General features: G+C 39.8%; 3 protein-coding genes across 4 annotated transcripts; 2 read left to right on the top strand and 1 right to left on the bottom strand.

Moving 5' to 3' along the window:
- The first annotated feature begins 360 nt into the window (after positions 1–360).
- On the top strand, positions 361–10,176 carry LOC145479183 (uncharacterized). Of its 2 annotated transcripts, XM_081457466.1 has the most exons (13): positions 361–476; positions 2,186–2,284; positions 2,482–2,670; positions 3,047–3,160; positions 3,393–3,635; positions 3,752–4,009; positions 4,432–4,725; positions 5,197–5,457; positions 5,832–5,987; positions 6,378–6,586; positions 7,039–7,194; positions 7,514–7,911; positions 9,041–10,176. In XM_081457466.1, the coding sequence occupies exons 2-13, from the start codon at positions 2,218–2,220 to the stop codon at positions 9,453–9,455; spliced, it is 2,760 nt and encodes a 919-aa protein (XP_081313592.1). In that variant the 5' UTR covers positions 361–476; positions 2,186–2,217; the 3' UTR covers positions 9,456–10,176. The 2 variants fall into 2 exon arrangements, with proteins under 2 accessions (XP_081313592.1, XP_081313591.1); XM_081457465.1 differs by lacking the exon at positions 361–476 and having other exon boundaries at positions 2,028–2,284.
- Positions 10,177–10,211: 35 nt separating this feature from the next.
- On the bottom strand, positions 10,212–15,903 carry LOC145479184 (zinc finger protein AEBP2-like). The gene is made up of 6 exons (XM_081457467.1): positions 15,852–15,903; positions 15,254–15,607; positions 14,650–15,098; positions 13,452–13,576; positions 12,630–12,700; positions 10,212–11,637 (listed from the first exon to the last, which is right to left on the bottom strand). The coding sequence occupies exons 2-6, from the start codon at positions 15,544–15,546 to the stop codon at positions 11,490–11,492; spliced, it is 1,086 nt and encodes a 361-aa protein (XP_081313593.1). The 5' UTR covers positions 15,547–15,607; positions 15,852–15,903; the 3' UTR covers positions 10,212–11,489.
- Positions 15,904–16,002: 99 nt separating this feature from the next.
- LOC145479186 (zinc finger CCCH domain-containing protein 10-like) lies at positions 16,003–19,074 on the top strand. Its single transcript, XM_081457468.1, has 2 exons — positions 16,003–16,186; positions 16,951–19,074. Exon 2 carries the CDS (start codon positions 17,183–17,185, stop codon positions 18,065–18,067), a length of 885 nt encoding a protein of 294 aa, XP_081313594.1. The 5' UTR covers positions 16,003–16,186; positions 16,951–17,182; the 3' UTR covers positions 18,068–19,074.
- Positions 19,075–19,115: the final 41 nt, after the last annotated feature.

The raw sequence follows: 19,115 nt of genomic DNA on the forward strand, positions 1-19,115 counted from the left end.
TTAGTTGTTACAGAGTAAAATTTTCACCCTTCGGGTTTGCAAGAGTATAATTTTTACCGGACATCTCAGTAGTATGTCTAAAAAACTGTTTTCACAAACTGTTGACATTTTAAATCAACATATCTTGTCGTGAGTCAAACACTTTGCGCCAGATGAACTCACCTGTACGTGAATTTTTATTCGATTAAAAAAAATCTTTCACATGGGAACCCTCGCGCTCTGAATCCTCACTTATGTCATTGCCTGTAAGCCATATACGCTCCTCGGCGCATGTATTCTCTAAACTGAACCTGTCTTGCATGTGTTGTTTTGTTGCTCAACTATCAACAGCACCCGTCTTTCTCTGAAGCGGTACGCGCGCTCCAACACTATGACGTCATGCTTTGGCGAGTCTCTGTTGAAGATCAAAGATGGCGATTTTGGAGCCAACATGACTGACTTATACAATCATGAATGCTATGAAGGATTCTTAGAAGGTGAGCTAAATTTCAAAATTCATGTTTCTTCTACCGAACAATTAATTTCAATATTCTTACAGGCGCAAAAGCGCTCGCTGCGAGGGTCAAACCAGTAAATATTCCAATTTGTCACCCCCGGTGGACTGTCATGATTTTGATTCAAATTTCCAAGGGTATTATTTCCGCATTTTTAGTAGATTTTTTAAAGCAAATAATGGCTGTTAGTTTTCTTCGATTCCTCTTCAATTCGATGTCTTTAAGGTACCCGACATGGCTAAAAGCGCTTTCCTGTGGTTATATTGTTTGATTCTCATTCAACCTGTGGTTTGCATGTTCACTCATGATTTCCGAATAAACCTTCCTAGACTGTATCTGAAAATAGACACCAATCTTCTTCTTTACTATGATGGTTCTGTTGAAGCTTTAACTCTGAAATATCTCCATTTTAAACTGGTAGCGACGATCGCGAAGTACCGTGGTCAACAATCGTGAACTTTATCTCTTCTTTGCTTCAATCCATGATTTGATTTTCGTATGTTGAAAATCATAATTAAACCAGTTGATACGTCTTCGACATAGACGGAAGATCAAACTCTTTTAGCGTGCATCATAAAAAAAGAAACTTTAATCGTACAAAGCGCCCGCAACTCTTTAAAGATTTGCACTACTTCTTAAAATCAAGAGGGCGCCTTAATTAAATTAGAGAGACAGAAAAGTAACGCTCAGTGTCATCATAATAAAAGAAGTCGTTAAAATCTAATGAATGTCGATATTTTTCAAGTTAACTTAACTATTGTGTAATTAGTTCCGTGTAAAGCTCGAGCCGAGTGCAGGAGTGCGAGTGTCGGCCTACAACAATACACAGGGTAAAACTAAGGATGTGTTTCTATGAGAGATCACTCTTAGTAGGGAAAGCGTACTGAAGACCACGGGAAGGAGGAATTAAAGGAAAAAATATAACTTTATATAAACTGAAAAAGAACAGATTTAATGGCCAAAGTTTTGACCAGCGCAATTTGTCTTCAGCAGCAAGCTGAAAATTAGTCTAAATATTAGGCAATAAACCTAGCTACTTTACTATATTGCCGCAGCACTAGCCTCGAGGGAGAATTTTTCACTGGAAATCGTTTCTTGTTTCCAGTTGCATTGTACTATTTAGAGTGCTTCAATCCAAGCGCGCAGCAAATAAATATTGAGCTATTCGTGCACGGTCTGTTCGTTTGTTTTTGTAGGTCTTGTAATTTTCCAGTGCTTTAGCCATAATCTCCATTTACCAGCTTTGTGACTGCAGGATAGCGTACCTATTTGCGCTTGCTGTGTTGTCAGTCTTGCTGCGCATGCCTGCATCCAATGTCCTCATAAAGTGTCTTAAAAATAGTACTTCTTTTTAATAAACTTTTCACGATAACGATAATTTATGCGATACGTTAACGAGCGAGAGCGGACAATTTGACAATTTTTTATCTTAAAAATAAAAATCAACGTCAGTTTTTAATGTCAAAGTAGTCTGCGGATCCACTCGGCTATCGCCAGGTGATGCACAGCTGTTTTGACAATGTTATGACGAAATTCATGATCAATAACAGGACAGACGTATGAAAAACTGACGTCAATTTGTTAAATCGCACTGTTTCTTTGCACTGAGCATTACTTGGCACACTGTTTTTATAAAACTGCTCTTATAAAACTGCTGTTTCAGTTCTATTTATTTTTTCATTTTTATCAAGACGAGAGACGTTGAAGGAGGCACTGTCCAGCCATGCACCTGAGATGTGTGTGTGTTTTATTATTAGTGGGTGTCAACGTCACATGGGCTGGACTGACACGTGAGTTATCTTCCTGCTTCTCATTGGTCAATTTTAAGATCAGTGAAGGACATAATACTGCCCTTGTTTGTATCGTAATTTTTACCATTTTAAGGTTTTCACCCACTGTAAAGATCCATGTAAAGGTCAAAAAGTTTTGCTTTGTTCGATAATTATTTCTTCAAACTTACTGTATACATATTTGTGTTTTATTTTAGAGGATTTTAATCAAGTATTCTATCTCGGTTTTGATCGATACAATGGAGATCGTGTTTATGATGATTCATTGCACAACAACAATGCGACCCTCAAGTCTGCTTTCTTAGATAAAATACCCGGCAGCTGTGGCATGTGCGCCAGGGTGTGTTGTGGGGGAACTATTCCTATAGATGGAGCTACGTTCATTGGTAAGTACTATCGATAATAATTTTAATGGTAATCTTTCTTAAAGACATTGTGATGAAAAAATATAGTTTGCGTATGAGTTGATTGTTTGCTGACTGACTGACTGACTGACTGACTGACTGACTGACAGACTGACTGACTGACTGAATGACTAACTGACTTCCTGACCGACTGACTGACTGACTGACTGACTGACTGGCTGGCTGGCTGGCTGGCTGACTGACTGGCTGACTGATTAAATGACTGACTGACTGATTAAATGACTGACTGAGAGACTGATTGACTAGTCGCTGGCTGGTTGGCTTGCCGTATGGCTTTATGAATGGCCCATTAGAACAGTTACAATCTTTTTTCATGCCATTTTGTTCTCAAATGTAGGCGTCCCTTACATCGAAGTTATGATTGCTCTTATGGTACAGCTAAAGGAGACATCCGGGACAATAATCCTTTTCGAGACTATCGGAGGACCGCCAAAGTCTAATCACCAGGAACGTGAGTAACTATCGTATCCTTAATATCGTTTCAATGTCAAGTTGCAAACAATGCTGAACTAATTTTTCTTTTTGTGCTTATTGTTGTGGTTGGGCCTTTCCTCCGCGACCATGATTTTACCTTGTGTAATCGACAAAAGCTCTCTCGATGAGCAGTTTGTGCTCTTAGAGAAAATGCCGACTTAACAATATTGTTTAAATAAAAAATCTAAACTAATTTCCTGTAATTTTAGCCCAATATCTATTGCAAGTGGAAAACGCTAGGGTACGCTGGTTTCACCGCAATGAAAACGGCTCTACCGTGTTCAGTATCGTGACAGACGGTCCTGTTCTGTCCAGTGGCAAATGGTATCACCTGGCCGTGATGTATGACGGTCTGCGAGGTAGTGCTAGGATATACGTCGACGGCAAACTGAAAAAACAAGAGACCGCTGACCCTGGTGTATTTCTGTCCCGAGACTGGTCTAAATATGCCGGTAGGTGAAAGTAGAGATATTTTGCTTCATGTAAGACTACAGTTATTCGACTTTTTTTGCACGTTGATTTTTTAAAACACTTACCTGTAAAATTTTTCTTCTGACTTCGAATGCAGGTATAGGTAAATATGACGGACAAGGTCGCTTGGAAGGCTATGTGGACGAGCTATACATATACAATAGGACTCTCCCTGAACCAGCGCTTAATGCACTTATTCAAAAGTGTCAGGGGCCGAAGAGCACCATGGTCCTGCATTTGAGTTTTGACAAGAAAAGTGGGACCAAATTTCTGGATGATTCTGGACTTCTGAACCATGCTGTGATCGGTGGACCGCCTCTGCAACCAGGCCAGCCTACTCCAGCCCCTCCCCCTCGTAAGTATGGTTCCTATATGTCATAGTAGCTTACACAGAGAGGGCAAAGAGACTAGAATGATCAAGTTCCCGGATAAAGTACGACCGCACGAGTGACCCGCACAATTAACGGCTGGAGGAAGAACTTTAATGCCACTTGAACTGTTCGATTAGTTGAATTTTTCGAAGCAAATTTAATATCGACCTGTAGCAGCCCGTGCAATAAGAGCTTCGAGTGGATGAGTGATCGACAAAATTAAATCCAAGCTCGACGAATCTTAGACAGCCTTTTGTTCTGTATGCGAAACATTCTACAGAGAGGAAAGATAACTGCAATATAGTTTTCGCCTAAGATAGGTATTTTCAGCAAAGTTTCATTGCACTCCTCCAGACCAATTCACCTCTTGGCAATAACTTTTCACAAGATCTTTCTTCCCTCTCAGCCGCCAAAGGAAGCTGTGGAAATGGCGTACAGTTAAGCGCGGGACAAGCAGATATTAAACTTGACGGAAAAACATTCCGAAACAAACCAATCGACGGTGTTACGCTTGCGCTGTGGATCAACGTGACGTCAGTGAAAGGAAAGCATTACCTGTTTGACACGATTGGCGGACACTCAGCGCATAAACACGACCAATATCTGCTAATCATAAATAACGGAGCCATCACTTGGAGTCATAACGATGAAAATGACAGGCAGCTGTTTACAGTAACGACTGATCCTATAGTTATTGAGAGTACGTATATAGTTTTTGCATTGTTTACCTTTTTTGAACGCATTTTATCCTAAGAAGGAGAGGGGCTCATGAAAGGAGTTCGTCATTTGAAAACCGCGTTTTGTATCACTAGACAATATACAATAGACACTTAACAACCCTTTTCTGGAAAACGGCCGTAAGACGACCGGAATTGATACTTAAGACAGGGGACGAAGCCAGTATAAGGCAAACCGACGCCCTTGCCTCAGTCATTTTTTTTTTTTTTTCGTTTCTGTAGTTTCTTTTTTGAAAGGTGAAAGTAAGAAAGCAGCTGCTAAATACCTATAGGAAGAGAATTTAACCATGGATATTGCCTCAGTCATAATTTTTTTTTCTGGCTATGGCCATGAAGACCCATCATATAAACACCTTGGACTTGATAAGGTGGTATACTAAACGAATGACATTTCATGACTGTTGGTTTACATTCTCTATTGTTTTATATTACAGAGCAATGGGTGCACGTAGCTGTGACGTACAGTGATGTCAGTCGGCAAGCAAAAGTGTTTATCAACGGCAACCTAAACAAGCAGGGGCCTGGATCGGGCCGACTGTCGGAAGACTGGGACAGCTATGCGGCGTTTGGTAAACACGAAGGAGCTGTGACGGACGTTGACACACTAGATGAAATATATATGTACAACAGGGAACTGTCTCCATTTGAAGTTAAAACTCTTTATGACAACTGTAACTTTGGCTCAGCCAAAACACGTAAGTAACTTGCCTAAGGGGTGTCAAAAAGTGACAAAAGGAGTGCAAGAAGCCAGTCAGATTTAATATATCTATTTGCCAATTTAGGCCCAAATGATGCATCTCCAGTCTGCTTGCTTTTTTACAATCAATTACTTGAGTATTGAAAACGGTATGAGAATTGAATCCGCAGAAATTCCTTCTTGTTTGGCTGCTAAAAATCATACGTGTTGAGCTTTGCATTCACCTTGGTTGAAAGCAGCCTTTCCCTGGCCCCTTTCCCCTTTTCTTCATAACACCAAGTAAAAGTTTCTTAGAAAAGGAACAGGCCGAGAAGTTGGAGTCTAGTGATTTCGGTTCAAGAGGTTTTAATTTCTGTGGTTTTTCTATTTCAGCGAGTACCGGCCAAGTGCTTTACTACGGATTTGATCGCGTGTCAGGTAGTAACGTGTATGATGACTCTGGCAGTACGAACAATGGTGAGTTAACCAGCCTCGCTACCGTGACAAAGACCAGTGGGACTTGTGGGAACGGACTTAAGCTTCATGGAGGTGAGTCATGGTAGAGTCCGTTAGTTGGAAAAGTTAATCTGTTGTGGTCGGTACATGGCTCTGATAGTCTACCGATATCTTCAGATGTGTTGTATACGATTTCAACGTGACTTGGCTGAATGTTACGTTACGAGCTGGTAAAAAAGGTCACGAGTGATGCCATGAGGAAGAGCAATAAAAGAGGAGAGATACCTAAATCGTTGCTGGCCAACTGACATGCATTTACAAGTGAAGAGGGAAAGGAAGAAAATTAACCTGCTTAACTTAGAAGAACTTAGAAGAACATTTCCATGGACCTCCATGCTACTGTTATAGAAAAACAACTTCCATCGGGCTAGCTTGCAAGGAAATTTATTTTTTTTTTACACAAAGTTTTATTCAATTTATCAGGCAATATTCTAATCAGTGGTCAGCGGATACAAAGAAAACCACTGTTCAGTGTAACAGTGGCTGCGTGGCTTAAACTAGATACCAACCGTGGTCAGCAGTCTATCTTCAGCACTTGTAACCCGGACAACCCGTGGAACAGCCACGTGCAATATTCACTTACGATCACAGACGGACGAGTAAAATGGTTTCATAAGAACGAAAAATCACAGGTAACATTTTATGGCTTGCTTGGAATAAAATAAGTCTGCAATGCCTGCATGCATGTATTTGATCGTTATTAAAAACTGGCTCAAAGGATAATGCAATTCAAGAGTTTTCATTGGCTTAGCTTTCATGGTGTATAAGCCATTGTACCATGCTCTTACAAATATGGTAAGCGAACGGTAAATTTTTTGGAGCGTTTTCATTTTTATTTTATTTTATTAATATTCCACTCTATCTATCATTTAATATCCAACGCGTGATCGTGGACTAATTGTTAATTATCCTAAGCGTGTACTACGAAATTATGCGAATGATATGGGCGCGATATTTTCTACTCATGCACACCACAAAAGAAAAACACAATACGTGAGGTCAACTCCTTTTTTTTTTAGCAAGATATATTGCAGCTTGCCAGTTACAGCACTCATTACTCCGGCCCATTTTTTGTTCCCTTCAGACTGTGTTCAGCGTCGAGACAAGTACACCAGTGGTGCCCGCGGGCACATGGACGCATGTTAGCTGTACTTACACAGCAACTGGCGGGAAATCTGAGATTTATGTGAATGGAGTGTTGAAAAAACAAGAGTTCACTGGCTCAGGAATTCTCTCACAGGTAAATATCTATCTTACACAATCTTGAATCTCCTTTAAAGTGACAAAAACCTTGCTAAGATGTGGCGCAAATGCTGAATGAAGAGATCGCTATACAAAATAGACTAATAAACTGGAAGTAGATTGATAAAAAGAAATCTTCAATTTTACTTGTTTTTAATGCATCTTTCATTATCCAAATGTCGATTAGTATTTCTGTACATTCCTGCTTCAGTTTTTCCTGGCATTCTTTAGTTTTTTCCTTTGTTTTATCTTCACTCTAAACTAGGCGTAGTTTTGCAGTATTCAGAATCCATAGTCTCTTGTCGTGTTTTCTCCAGGACTGGGGTGGTAAAATCAGCATTGGTAAAGAGTACGACAAAGGGAGTGATGGTAAATGGGTCGAACTCAACAGTCTAAACGGCATCATTGACGAGTTCTACTTATTTGAACGCGACTTGAAGCAAAACGAAATAACACTCCTTGCTCAGACGTGCAATTATCACAGAATAGTACTGCACTATGGCTTTGACCTGTTCACTGGTAAAACAGTATATGACCAGTCGGGTCTCGCCAACAATGGCCTCGCGATTAATGGCACGACAACATCCATTAACGGGACATGTGGAAAGGCGGTTAATATGACCATGGGACAACTGAAACTTCCAGGCGATAATTTCAGAGGAAAACCCCAGAAGGCCATCACGATATCAGTCTGGATCAGTCTCCAAACAAACAGGTTTGATGTCACTGGTCTTCAATTTTTGCATCATTGGTACTATAGCCCCTCTAGCTCTGTATGAGTATATTTTGCATGTGACAACTTTATGTGAAATATCAGAAGCATTGATTGACCCCTCTTTTGCTGCCTTAATCGTGGTGTAGAGGTTTTGGTTCAGTTTTAAGTGTTAACTCTCAAATTATTCAAAGATCGCTGTTTTAATAGCCAACTATAATGTCATCATCGTCGTCATCCTCCTCCTCCTCATCATCATCATCACATTTAACGAAGGAAGCCAACTCGCCATGGCGGGTCTCAGTGGGACCCTCACTTCCCTCTATGAGACACGCCTGCAGGGAATCATGGCAGTTGTATTTATCGAAGTAAATATCCAGTCCAAGATGATGAATACAACTACCATGATTCCTTGCATGCGCGTCTCGTAGAGGAAATTGGGCATCGCAGTCGCTTTTATTTGGTTTGATACAGCGTTGTAAGTCGTTAATGTTCCGTAGCCTAACGTGGGAGGAGCAGGAAAGACTGCAACTCTTGGTGAAAAGGGAACGGTGGGAAAACAGTGCATCAAGTAATATATACGGCTTGTAACCTAGACCCTATTGAAACGTTTCTGATCTCTTTTTTTTTTTTTGGCCCCTTTAACTTAGTTACATACACGCCCTTACCTTGTTTGAGGCTAGAGTCAGCCCTGCGTAGGTTGCAGAACACAGACTATGTTTGTAATCTCTAGTACAGGGTGTCGTCATTCAGTTATAGCTACCAGTAAACACTCTTGACCTAAATTCCATGATTTCAACCACCTGCAATATATATAGTTATTGACGGATATTTCAGTAATATGTCCAAAATAGACTAAAACTCGTCATTTTGACTACGCTTCCTTGCATCTTAGCGGGGTGGCGGAGGGGAGCAGGGATGGCGCAGTGGTTAGAGCGCTCGCCTCCCACTAATGCAGCCCGGTTTCGATTCCGGTCCGGTTCCATATGTGGGTTGAGTTTGTTGCTGGTTTTCGCCTTGCTCAGAAGGCTCTTCTCCGGGTTCTCCAGTTTTCCTCCCTCCACAAAAACCGACACTCTAAATTCCAATTAGATCGATCTCTCTAAATATTGTAATTTATATTCTACTTCAGGGGACGACACGAATTATTTGACACAATCGGAAGTCATTCTGATCACAAACACGACCAGTACGATTTCGCTGTGCAGGATGGGAAGGTTATCTGGTATCACCACCAAGAAAACGACAAAGAGGTGTTCAACATCGTCACCCTTCCCGTCATTCCCGCGCGCAACTGGACTCACCTGGCCGTGACGTACGACTCTTCCACCATGTTGGCCAAAGTTTACGTAAACGGAGTACTGGTGAAACGAAAGTCCGCCAGCGGGGATCTTTCACAAGACTGGGGTCATTTTGCCGGCATTGGAAGACACTTTTACGAAGGGACTTATTTATCTGGACTTATTGATGAATTTATTATATTTAATTACTCTCTTAGTGACTCTGAAATTAAGTATCTTGCGCAAGGGCGGTGCTCCAAAAAGTAAGTCGACAATCTCCGTCGTGCAATCTCTTTTTTATAAACAAAGTCTGCTTATATAACATAGTTTCCAGAACCAGGGAACTGCCTCAAGCTTTTTATATATATATCTATGTAAGGTAAATATTCTCAGTCAGTTAGAATTAAACTTTAACGGAAAATAAAGCAGTTCGTCGATAGAAATAACAGTAAATTTGAAAGTTACGTTAAGGCCTGAGAGGAAAAAAGTAGTTTTTTAGTTTAAATTTTACTTAAAGAACCATTATTAGCGAGGTTAAATTTTCCGCCGCCCAGCTTTAAAGATTGAAGCGATGTCAGTTTGCGCCTTGCGCCTGCTACCTTGCAGTTCTTGTTAGTTGTGTTTCCGGGCTAGCCAAGTCGAACTTCTGGCGCGGAATTGAAAACGAAGCTTTCAACTTTGCGAATGTTTAATATTTATTTTAATATTCATATTTTACTGTAGTCCACGTTTCTGCTACAATGGACGAGAACGAATTCAATTAAAATTACGTCGAATTATTTAAATGAAAGTCTAAATTACTTGAGAAGTGGTGAGTAAGAACTATACCACGACTGGGGCTTGGTGCAATCTTTGGAGATGACCGCTAAAGCAGCTGTCTTTTGTAGTAAGTTCTGCCGCTTTGTTCTTTGCTCCCTCAAATCGTGGAGAAAAAAGGCTAACTGTAGAATTTAGAAAGAAGACCTTTTCGCCCCCGCGTTTAATTTTCTCTCGACTATGATCTTTTTTAAAAGAGATTAAATACTCTTGCATAGATCGACGGAATACATGTATAGTCAATCCTATCGACACCAAAAGTGTCGAGATTATGCAAAATAGCAAATAACCTTTGCCGACTTCTTCTCTCGCACGTGCTATACGGGTAAGTTGACATGGCTGATATTCAAGATCAGTCCATCAGAATGCCTTATTGCAGGTTCAGTGGAACCGGATAATTTTTTGCACCTCTTTTTCAAAAGGTCGTGTAATGAATGAATCTCTTGTTAACTAAGCAATACTGTGACAATTCCTCCGCCGATATTCTACCATAAGCTCGTTGAGCTGTCTTAGTAAACATATATACCATTGTAAATTAAAATTGGTCATAATTTTATTAAACAATCCATCGTGGTCGCGTCGTTACTTCTGACCAGGTTCTTTCCTTTACTAACCTATACCTGTCAATAAAGATTCTTACTACGTGGAGAGAGAAAAAAGTTACCTGAACAAACAATCAAGCCACAATTTGAAGTACATAAGTCAGTGTTTTATTGCAAAACCTGAGGTCGCGGATAACTTATTTATAAAGCCTTTCTCTTTCAAGCAAAAGGTAATGCAACAAATAAATAGGATTAAAACCAGCTACTGTAGCTGTCTAAGCCACAGGCGTGTCTGTACAATGTATCTTGCTTTTTTTCTGTCAGCAGAGTCGTGTGAGGACACTAGACACCAATATAGGACAATAACACGAGAAAAATGGCACCCGTCCACATCTCGTTACTCACTTTCTTTCTGCCTGTAATCACAAGTGTACAATTTTCATCAAGGTGCCACAGAGAATTTCGTTTTCTACAACAAAAAACGTGTTTTTTTTTTCTTCTGAAACAGAAAACAGAAACGTGAAAAAGAGTAGTCATTTGGGAGTTAACTGAGTCCTTTTTACCGGCTATCATTTAAGTCCAGAAGAAATTTTCACCATTAAATCTCTCCATTTAGCGGTCCAATGTATGTAGCCGCCACACTGTAAAGTGAGTATGGAAAGTAAAAAAGTTTTTAAGGATTCCATAAACTACTATGCAAGTTGGTAATATGAATAAAGACACAGTTTGCCATTTCACACCAAAGGTGTGAAATGGAATATTCTCTTAAAAAAAAAAACAGAAAAGGGAAAAAAGTTTCTCCTGAGAAAGCAAGAGCGTCAGAGGGAGCTAGGGACTAGGACGCCGGAATTAAGAGTATGTTAGTGGTACAGTTCGCTACTAATTTTACACGCATGCGTCATAACTAGGACGTTTCTAAACGCTGTAGAAGCAAGCACTCATGTCATTTACGGTGATGTTTTCTGTGCGAAAACCGTCTGTAGAACGAGGGATCCAAATCGGCAGCCACGTCATTTGGGAGCTGAGAGATGTGCACCGTTCGTGTCCTATGCTTTTGCACCTCATTGAGAGGAACCCATTCGTCTGGCAATCTGTAATCATGGATTAAATACAAAGACAGTTTAGAGTGCTACAAAACAATCCTGAGCGCATGTTCACTATGTCCAAAAACCGGCTTTTACAACAAGATCAAGGCCGAGAAAGCCTTTGACATTGTAATTCACTTTCTTTAGTTGTTCCGTTTTCTAAGAGAAACTGATCCCTTCATTATGTTTCCTCGTAAGCTAAAATGCTACACTGAGCGGCACACAAAATATTGCCATCAAATTCTTTAGAAGACAGTCGCAACAGAAATCACTGTTTTAAAATCAATCAATTTAGATGTACAGTCCATTTTTGAGATACATCATATGCCAAACACAAAATCGTCAAAACAGCATTAAATGTTTGCCTGCATACACATTGGCAACATACTGGTGGGGCAAAAGTAATAGTTTTTCTTTTATACAAAACATCTCTGTGAATTAATTACCAGTTGGAAGAAAAGAGGAAGCAACAACCATTACATACATGTACAATAACAGGAAAAAGCACATGTTTACCATAAAACTCAAAACTTCAAAGATGGCAACATTTCACTCCACTGCTAGGCTTTAATAATGATATTATAAACCAAGGCACCAGGAAACAAATGGTCACACAACATAACATGCCTGATGGGCTGGTGACGTTTTAAATCTACTAACCAACAAGAAGACACCACCAGTAAACCCAGGACTACTGGGTTAAATTTTGTTGGATTCTACACAAAATCAACATCACTTAATAATTTGATTGTTCAGTTAGGTTGTCCCTTTATCCCCAACGCCAAGGTACCAATTCTTGCCTCAGGCCACAAAACATTCACTAAAATAGACAGGAGTTGGAAGAGAGTGATTATAGGATTGATCTTTGGATTTAATACTTTGAGGAAAAACCCACTAAATAGAATGAGTGGTTAACAAAGGTGACTGAGGTGTGTCAATTTCAGGGTTTGCTTTTGGTTTTGTGAGGTAATTATGTATTTTAATGAGTGTATACTTACATGTCTTCAGGGAGCCATCTCAACAGTACATCTACGTCTCCAGACTCTTCCTCAGTCCTTCTTCCAAGAACCTACAGATACAGTGAACAATTTATGAAGTATTCAACACTGAGAAATAACGTGAACAGTACTCAAGCTCTACTACAAGGACAGATTAAGGAGAACAAGCATGTGACTGCAGCTTAGCGCCAGTTTCTGCAGCATTAATATTGCTACCTTACCTGGAGGAGAAGTAAGTCCATTGCAGACATTACACATCTCACCCACCCTCTCACCATCCAGTATGTTGTAGCCAAGAATAGTTTATAAGTAGTCAGTAGTAAAGTTCTTTGCCCACTAACACAAATCTACGAGAACCCCAGCCAGGTACTAGTCCAATACATGTTATCAGTTGGTCACATCAGTACACTGAATTAAACCATCATGCTTGAATGACATTATCTTGATACATCTGCAAATTGTTTCTTATTGGTAATTAGCACTAGTCATGTTCTTTAACTGTAATATTTCTATGGAGCTCATGAAATGTATGAGTCGCATGTTTTTTGGCTTTATCTGGCTCACTCATCTTTGACCACAAACACCAGTACAAAAAGAAGTAACACTCAGGTCTGTTGTATTGTACTGTGAGCTGACTTCCCATCAGCTGACCTTCGATTCTTGACTCAAGCAATGGATATAATACAAACAGGTCAGTAATATTATTGTTCATAATGAACAATAATATTACTGACCTGTTTGTATTAATTATTAAATGTATGCGCTGTCTCCGATATTTTAGTCACCTTGAATTGCTTTGCTACTCAGGACGAAGACACTCACCTTACTTTGAAAAACGATGTTTGCGCCATCAATACCGAGTCTATAGCAGGACACTGGCATTACATGCGGTAACTTCTCTTTTATACTGCTCACTGCATGCTGGTCAATAAAGTCTTCTTTCACCGCTTGAGTTAATAAACAAGAACGAGCAATTTTAGTTAAAGCAAGCATTACTATCAACTTGCAGTAAATACAAAGACTATCTAATTTTTACAATGCACCTGCATTGCATCAGAGCATCCAAAGTTTAAGTTCAATAGAAAACTGCCTGCAAGTGAGCCACTTACAAAATATGCTTGTCTTTATTGTGATAAGTTGATCAACTGACACCAAATGTTAGATAACAAGGGAAAGTGGTAAAGCTTTTTAATTAGTTTAGTTTTTTTGGCTAGTTTTGAAACCTCATCATTGCCATTCCAAACTGGAAAAAATGAAAAGTTGGCCAAAGCTCTAAAAGCAAGTATCACAGACTGCAGTCACTAAAAGTATCAGTCACTACAGTATGTGGTTAATGATGCTTCATGCAAGGATAACTTAAACTGCATCAGTACCTCCTGTAAATTTTCATGTACCGCTAAACAGCAACAAATTGAAATACAAAACCCTTGACCTTCTACAAATGGTGTAGTCTTGTACTTACGTGTCTCACAATCCTTTCAGTTTTCAATAACATTTAATTATACAATTTTTGGATAGATACCATTCTGTTCGGTACATTTAAATCTATCATGACTTTCTCCTCTTTGCAATACACTTCAAGGAAAAGGAGTCTTCCAAATTTCGTTGATGCGTAAGCAATTGCTTGTAAATAAACGAAACAGTTTCACCAAAGGTGTTAGGAACGTCACTAGAGACAATACACTTTCGAGAGATTGACAAATTGTTTTAGCGGTGGCAACCGACGGTCGGCAGAAAAAAAACGCTGTTCTGTCTACGATTTAGCACGATAAACAATCTGAGAATGTCGCATTTCAGAAATAGTTTCATCTGCCCAACTGCACTCATTTTGTCATGCACTGGTTAATTCTCTACCCGTGCTGTGTATGCATACAGTGTAGCTTTCGGCATCGCATCCATGTAGAAAGGATACTGGTTTGAGATTGGTAGAAACAGTCGCCAAGACAATTATTATTGTCACACCTTTTAAAAAGGTAAAATATTTAAGAGATCAAATGATAATTACAATCAGCAGACCAACCTTGCGCCGGAGGTTTGGCCTGCCGAAGAATCCTTATTTTCTTCTTCTTCTTTTTCATTACTTTCTTGGGCGAGGAATCGTTTTCCGATCTCTGTCTTTTTGCTGGCTTGGAATCGTTAAAATGTGACGGTACATGCCTCGCTAGACCTTCTCTCGAAGAAAATGTCATAGAACATCCACTTATCATACATTTAAAGGGTTTAACACCTGTGTGTGCATTAACGTGTTTTGATAGCCACGAGTGTGATAAGCTCGGTTTATCAAACACTTTACAGCCTTCCCACAAACAGACAAAAACGTCATGAGTGGACATCGGTTCAACGTGAGCAGTCCTAACATGTTCTGATAATTCAGCGACGCTTTGAAATACTACATGACACGAAATCCACTTGCATTCCACGGCACATTCGTCCTTAGTAACGGCAGATTTTAGGCCTCCTCTTCTTTTTCTGTTAAAAGAAAAATTAACAGCTCAGTAAGCATCGCAAGCGGCAACGATACAAGGCAATCCATTGCCAGATAACTTGGATTTGATCGTATGTTATTGACAAGCGCTTGCGATACGAATCAGAGCCACATCAAAACGGCAGAGCAGTATACTTACTCTTTACAGTTTGCTCCAGCAGAAGATGCTTCATTATTGTCTAATTCTCTCTTTTTGGAATGTAAGAAAGCGGCACTAGTTTCGTTAGGGAAGCTTGATTCGCATGAATTGATCGCAGGGGATCCGTCTCCTTTAGGTGTTTGTTTAGAATTATCAACCAAACAGCTCTCGTTCCCTCTTAGCTCAAGATCTGGTGTACTACACGAACTGTTTGGCGTTCCGGTTCCAAGCGATTCAAGGTCGATCATGGTATGACAACTAGACGACTCAAACCCATCTTCAGCGTCCGCCATGTTTTGCTGCGACAATCACGTGGAATTAAAAGCGTTTGTATTGTATCAGCCAATCAACGGGCTTTATCAAAATAAAAGCAAATGGTGGAAATAAAGAAAGAAACAATGAATTTCTTTTCAAGATTTTAGCAGCACATTATTTCTCACTCACTACTTCTCTTTTTGCCCTAACTAAAGATACATGGTCTTTTGCTAAAATTGTATTGAAATTCGATGCAAACAACTGACATGTGAGCAGCACAAAAACAAACAAGAAATATCAACTCCATGCAGTATGAGTAAAAAAAATTAAATCCCCTGATTACCAATATAAGGAGAATCCATAAAAAAAGCAGGGAGAGAGTTCTGTGTGACGCTGAGAACTCTATTCAGTTTAAATATAAATGAAAACAACAAGTTTAGCGTAAAAGAACAACAACAACAGACTCCCAGCAGCCCTCGCGAAAATGTCTGGATATGCCAAATAAGGAAAAATGTAAAAAGTTGCCCGAGCACGTGTCGTCACTCACTTTGGCTTTTACGCCATTTTGAATGCGAAGGGCGAATCATTTTGTTCTTTCGAGCAGTTGCAGCGAATATTCGCTCTTTAATAGCAGAGCGGGGATTTCTAAGCGAAAGGCGCCATAGGATAACAGGCAAAGTATGCGGTATTTCATTGTTAAGTCACATTTTACAAGTTTTCTAGCAGGGATTCAGTGTCGCGTCGTTTCGAAATGCACAAATCGACGAGCACGCGGTCACCTTGTTTGTGTCTTGGGACTGCTGTTCTTTCGGTTTTTACGTCTGAAAGTTTGTGTGAAATGTCGTTTTGAATTTTGTAAACTGTAGACCCGGAATGTGGTAAACTTTTCTTGATAGTCAAACTGTCTCCAAATCATTGCTTGTGAGCTTTCGACGTTATCAATCTCGCTGCCGTCGCTGCGAAATACTTTGCATGGGACGAAAAAAAAAAAGATAGATTGGAGTAATTAAGCTCACGTCATTTGCGATGCGGTTTTTGCCAGTCAAGACATTTCGTAAAAGACTTCAGCTAGCAAGTAGTGCAACGTGGTGTGCTCCGAGTCATAAGCTTAAAGACGTTTCTAAATCGTAGTTGAAAAGGAACTTAATTGAAGGTTAAGCTTACATTTCACCTTAGAGAGATCAAGATGTTAGATTTAATAAAAAATTCACTTGTTACCCTACCAAGTGCTATTTATTGCAAATAAGATTTAGATGGTCAAATATCATTGGAGTGGAAACAATTTTGTTATATGTACTGAGTTATCTTTTGAAAATGTTGTATGCTAAGAAACTTCATTTGCGTAGCTGCCATCTGCCTACTTAGCCCAATATTGAGAGTCCTAGCACCAATAGAAACGTTGTTTTGCCTAACTATTTGCATTTTGCGCTTCCGTTATGCAGCATTCCAGTACGCCTGATTTGCGTGGCGCAAAACAGCAGTGAGTTGAACGCAGAAACCTTGCGACAGTTTTGCAGACAGCATCTTGGCAGCAGCGATTGCAGCAATAGCCTGTGCAGTGATTCAATATATCTGGTGAGCGCTCTGACAGTAGGCATTGAATTTGAGAGATTGCAAAGCGCCTATTCCGTTTATCAGGCTCAAATCTGTTGAAACTACCCAGTTTTAAAAGAAATGTCCCAGAGCTCTGAAAACAAAAACGACACCAACAATAACGCTACTGGAAGAAGCCAAGAAGGGACCAACGACTCAATCTGCCGTGATTATCAGCGTGGTGTTTGCTCGCGTGGGTCAAAGTGCAAATTCAATCATCCAGACGGCATGGGTACTGAGGTCACAAATAGTCCAATGATTTGCCGAGATTTCCAAAATGGAAAATGTAACCGTTCAACTTGCAAGTACTTGCACCTATCCAACAATGAGGAGAAGATATTTTTACGCACTGGTCAGATGCCACCAAGACGTGATGGTCCTATGCCTTCTAGAGGTGAGCAAACACGTGCAGGACCAAGTGATCCCATTTGCAAAGATTACTTAAACAGGAAATGCTCTCGAGGGCAAGGCTGTCGTTATCGCCATGTGTTGGAAGAGGATCAAGGAGATTTTGGAGGTTATGGGTTTGATGGTCATCCTAGCAAACGTCGCCGTGACTCATATGATGGCCAAAACTTCTATTACCTCATGGATGAAAATGAATCATTGCGACGCAGGGTTGCTGATCTCCAAAAGCAAGTTGCTGACCTCAAAGCCACAAATGAAGTTCTTTTGGAGCAAAATGCAAAGTATCGCAATCAGATAGGTGAACGTGGAAGCTACAATGGTAGTGGAGGTAGCAGTGCAAGGCCTGGAGATTATTCCTCAAGCTTCAGTTCCAGTCAGTCATACAGCACCTCTTATCCACCACGAGAAACCTATGCTTCAAAGGATGCATACAGTGGCTATGGTTCTGGAAAAGATCAGTATTCTTCCTCTACTCAGAGTGGTAGTACCTCATTTGGTGCATCAGGAAATTACACTTCTAACTCGGCGTATGGGACCAATTATACCAAGTTTGATTAGTACTCAACAGTTCATGTTACAGGACCTTGAGCTGTTTTTTTTCCCTGACAGTGATGGGTGTTGGCTGATAGAAAATTGCTTTGTCTGTGTCTTTTGTGTCAGCCAGTAACTTTAATTTGCACCAAGTTACAATAGCATAAGAAGTAGTTCAGAGCTTCATTGTTTGGAACGGAATGGAAGTTTCTGAGGCAATCTGGGTTTTTATTACGTGACTGCATGAACTTACAGTCAATGCAAGTAGAAAGCATCCATCCTGGGTGTTTGTTTAAACTGTTCTCTCTTTTCAACATGGTTGAAGAACATTTTTAGGTTGATATTTTGCTATAGACATTTATGCAGTGTTTTTATAAATATATATGACAATGGGATAACTATTTGAGCTATATTTTATTGTGATTTAATAATAAGCGTCCCTTAAAATTGGTGCACAAAGGGGTTTATTGTTGTGTTCACTAAGCACACATTACCACTGACAAGTGGTCTTGGGTTCTTAGCTTGCATATTCTTAATAGGCATAGACCTCACCACTTTAACCCTCTTTGGGACTGCTTGTCTATTTTGGAACCTTCAGTGATACAAACATATGTTTTGTGTGTATAATGAGGTGCACACAAGCAGCTCCCAGTTGTTCATTATAGTAGCAAACCTATGTAAGCACAGACACTTGATTACAGAAGTAACACTAATTTTTGTCATCAGCTTTGCCTCTGTACATGGAAATGTATACTTTGTAGAACTTATGTTGACTTTTTTGTGTGTTTATTTCAACCTCGATTAACTTGATCTGCGAACCATTTTTTAACATGTACTGCATGTCCCCTCATCTTTGATTTTGCATCAATACTGCTTTAATAAGACACATGTACCTCTTTCAAAGGTAATTGCAATTAAAGCATTTTAGGTGAAAACACTTTACCAAAAAAAACAGTCATTACAATGTTTTCAAGTGTATTGTCAATGTGTATTGGCTCGTTAAAGTGGAAGTTTTCATGCCTTTCGTACTTTTATTGTGGCACTGTTTCTTGTAAGATATTGGGCTGTCTGCTTT

This window comes from Orbicella franksi, chromosome 2 (genome assembly GCF_964199315.1).
Source record: "Orbicella franksi chromosome 2, jaOrbFran1.1, whole genome shotgun sequence".
Classification (NCBI taxonomy): Eukaryota; Metazoa; Cnidaria; class Anthozoa; order Scleractinia; family Merulinidae; genus Orbicella; species Orbicella franksi.

What these genes read in the sequence shown, in the direction of transcription:
- LOC145479183 (XM_081457466.1), top strand. Translation starts at nt 2,218, where the DNA reads ATGCACCTGAGATGTGTGTGTGTTTTATTATTAGTGGGTGTCAACGTC. An exon ending in TGATCCTATAGTTATTGAGA is followed by an intron (nt 4,726 to 5,196) that starts GTACGTATATAG and finishes TTTATATTACAG; the next exon opens with AGCAATGGGTGCACGTAGCT. An exon ending in CTTTGGCTCAGCCAAAACAC is followed by an intron (nt 5,458 to 5,831) that starts GTAAGTAACTTG and finishes TTTCTATTTCAG; the next exon opens with CGAGTACCGGCCAAGTGCTT.
- LOC145479184 (XM_081457467.1), bottom strand. Translation starts at nt 15,546, where the DNA reads ATGGCGGACGCTGAAGATGGGTTTGAGTCGTCTAGTTGTCATACCATG. An exon ending in GGCCAAACCTCCGGCGCAAG is followed by an intron (nt 13,577 to 14,649) that starts GTTGGTCTGCTG and finishes TATTAACTCAAG; the next exon opens with CGGTGAAAGAAGACTTTATT. An exon ending in AGATGGCTCCCTGAAGACAT is followed by an intron (nt 11,638 to 12,629) that starts GTAAGTATACAC and finishes CCATGATTACAG; the next exon opens with ATTGCCAGACGAATGGGTTC.
- LOC145479186 (XM_081457468.1), top strand. Translation starts at nt 17,183, where the DNA reads ATGTCCCAGAGCTCTGAAAACAAAAACGACACCAACAATAACGCTACT.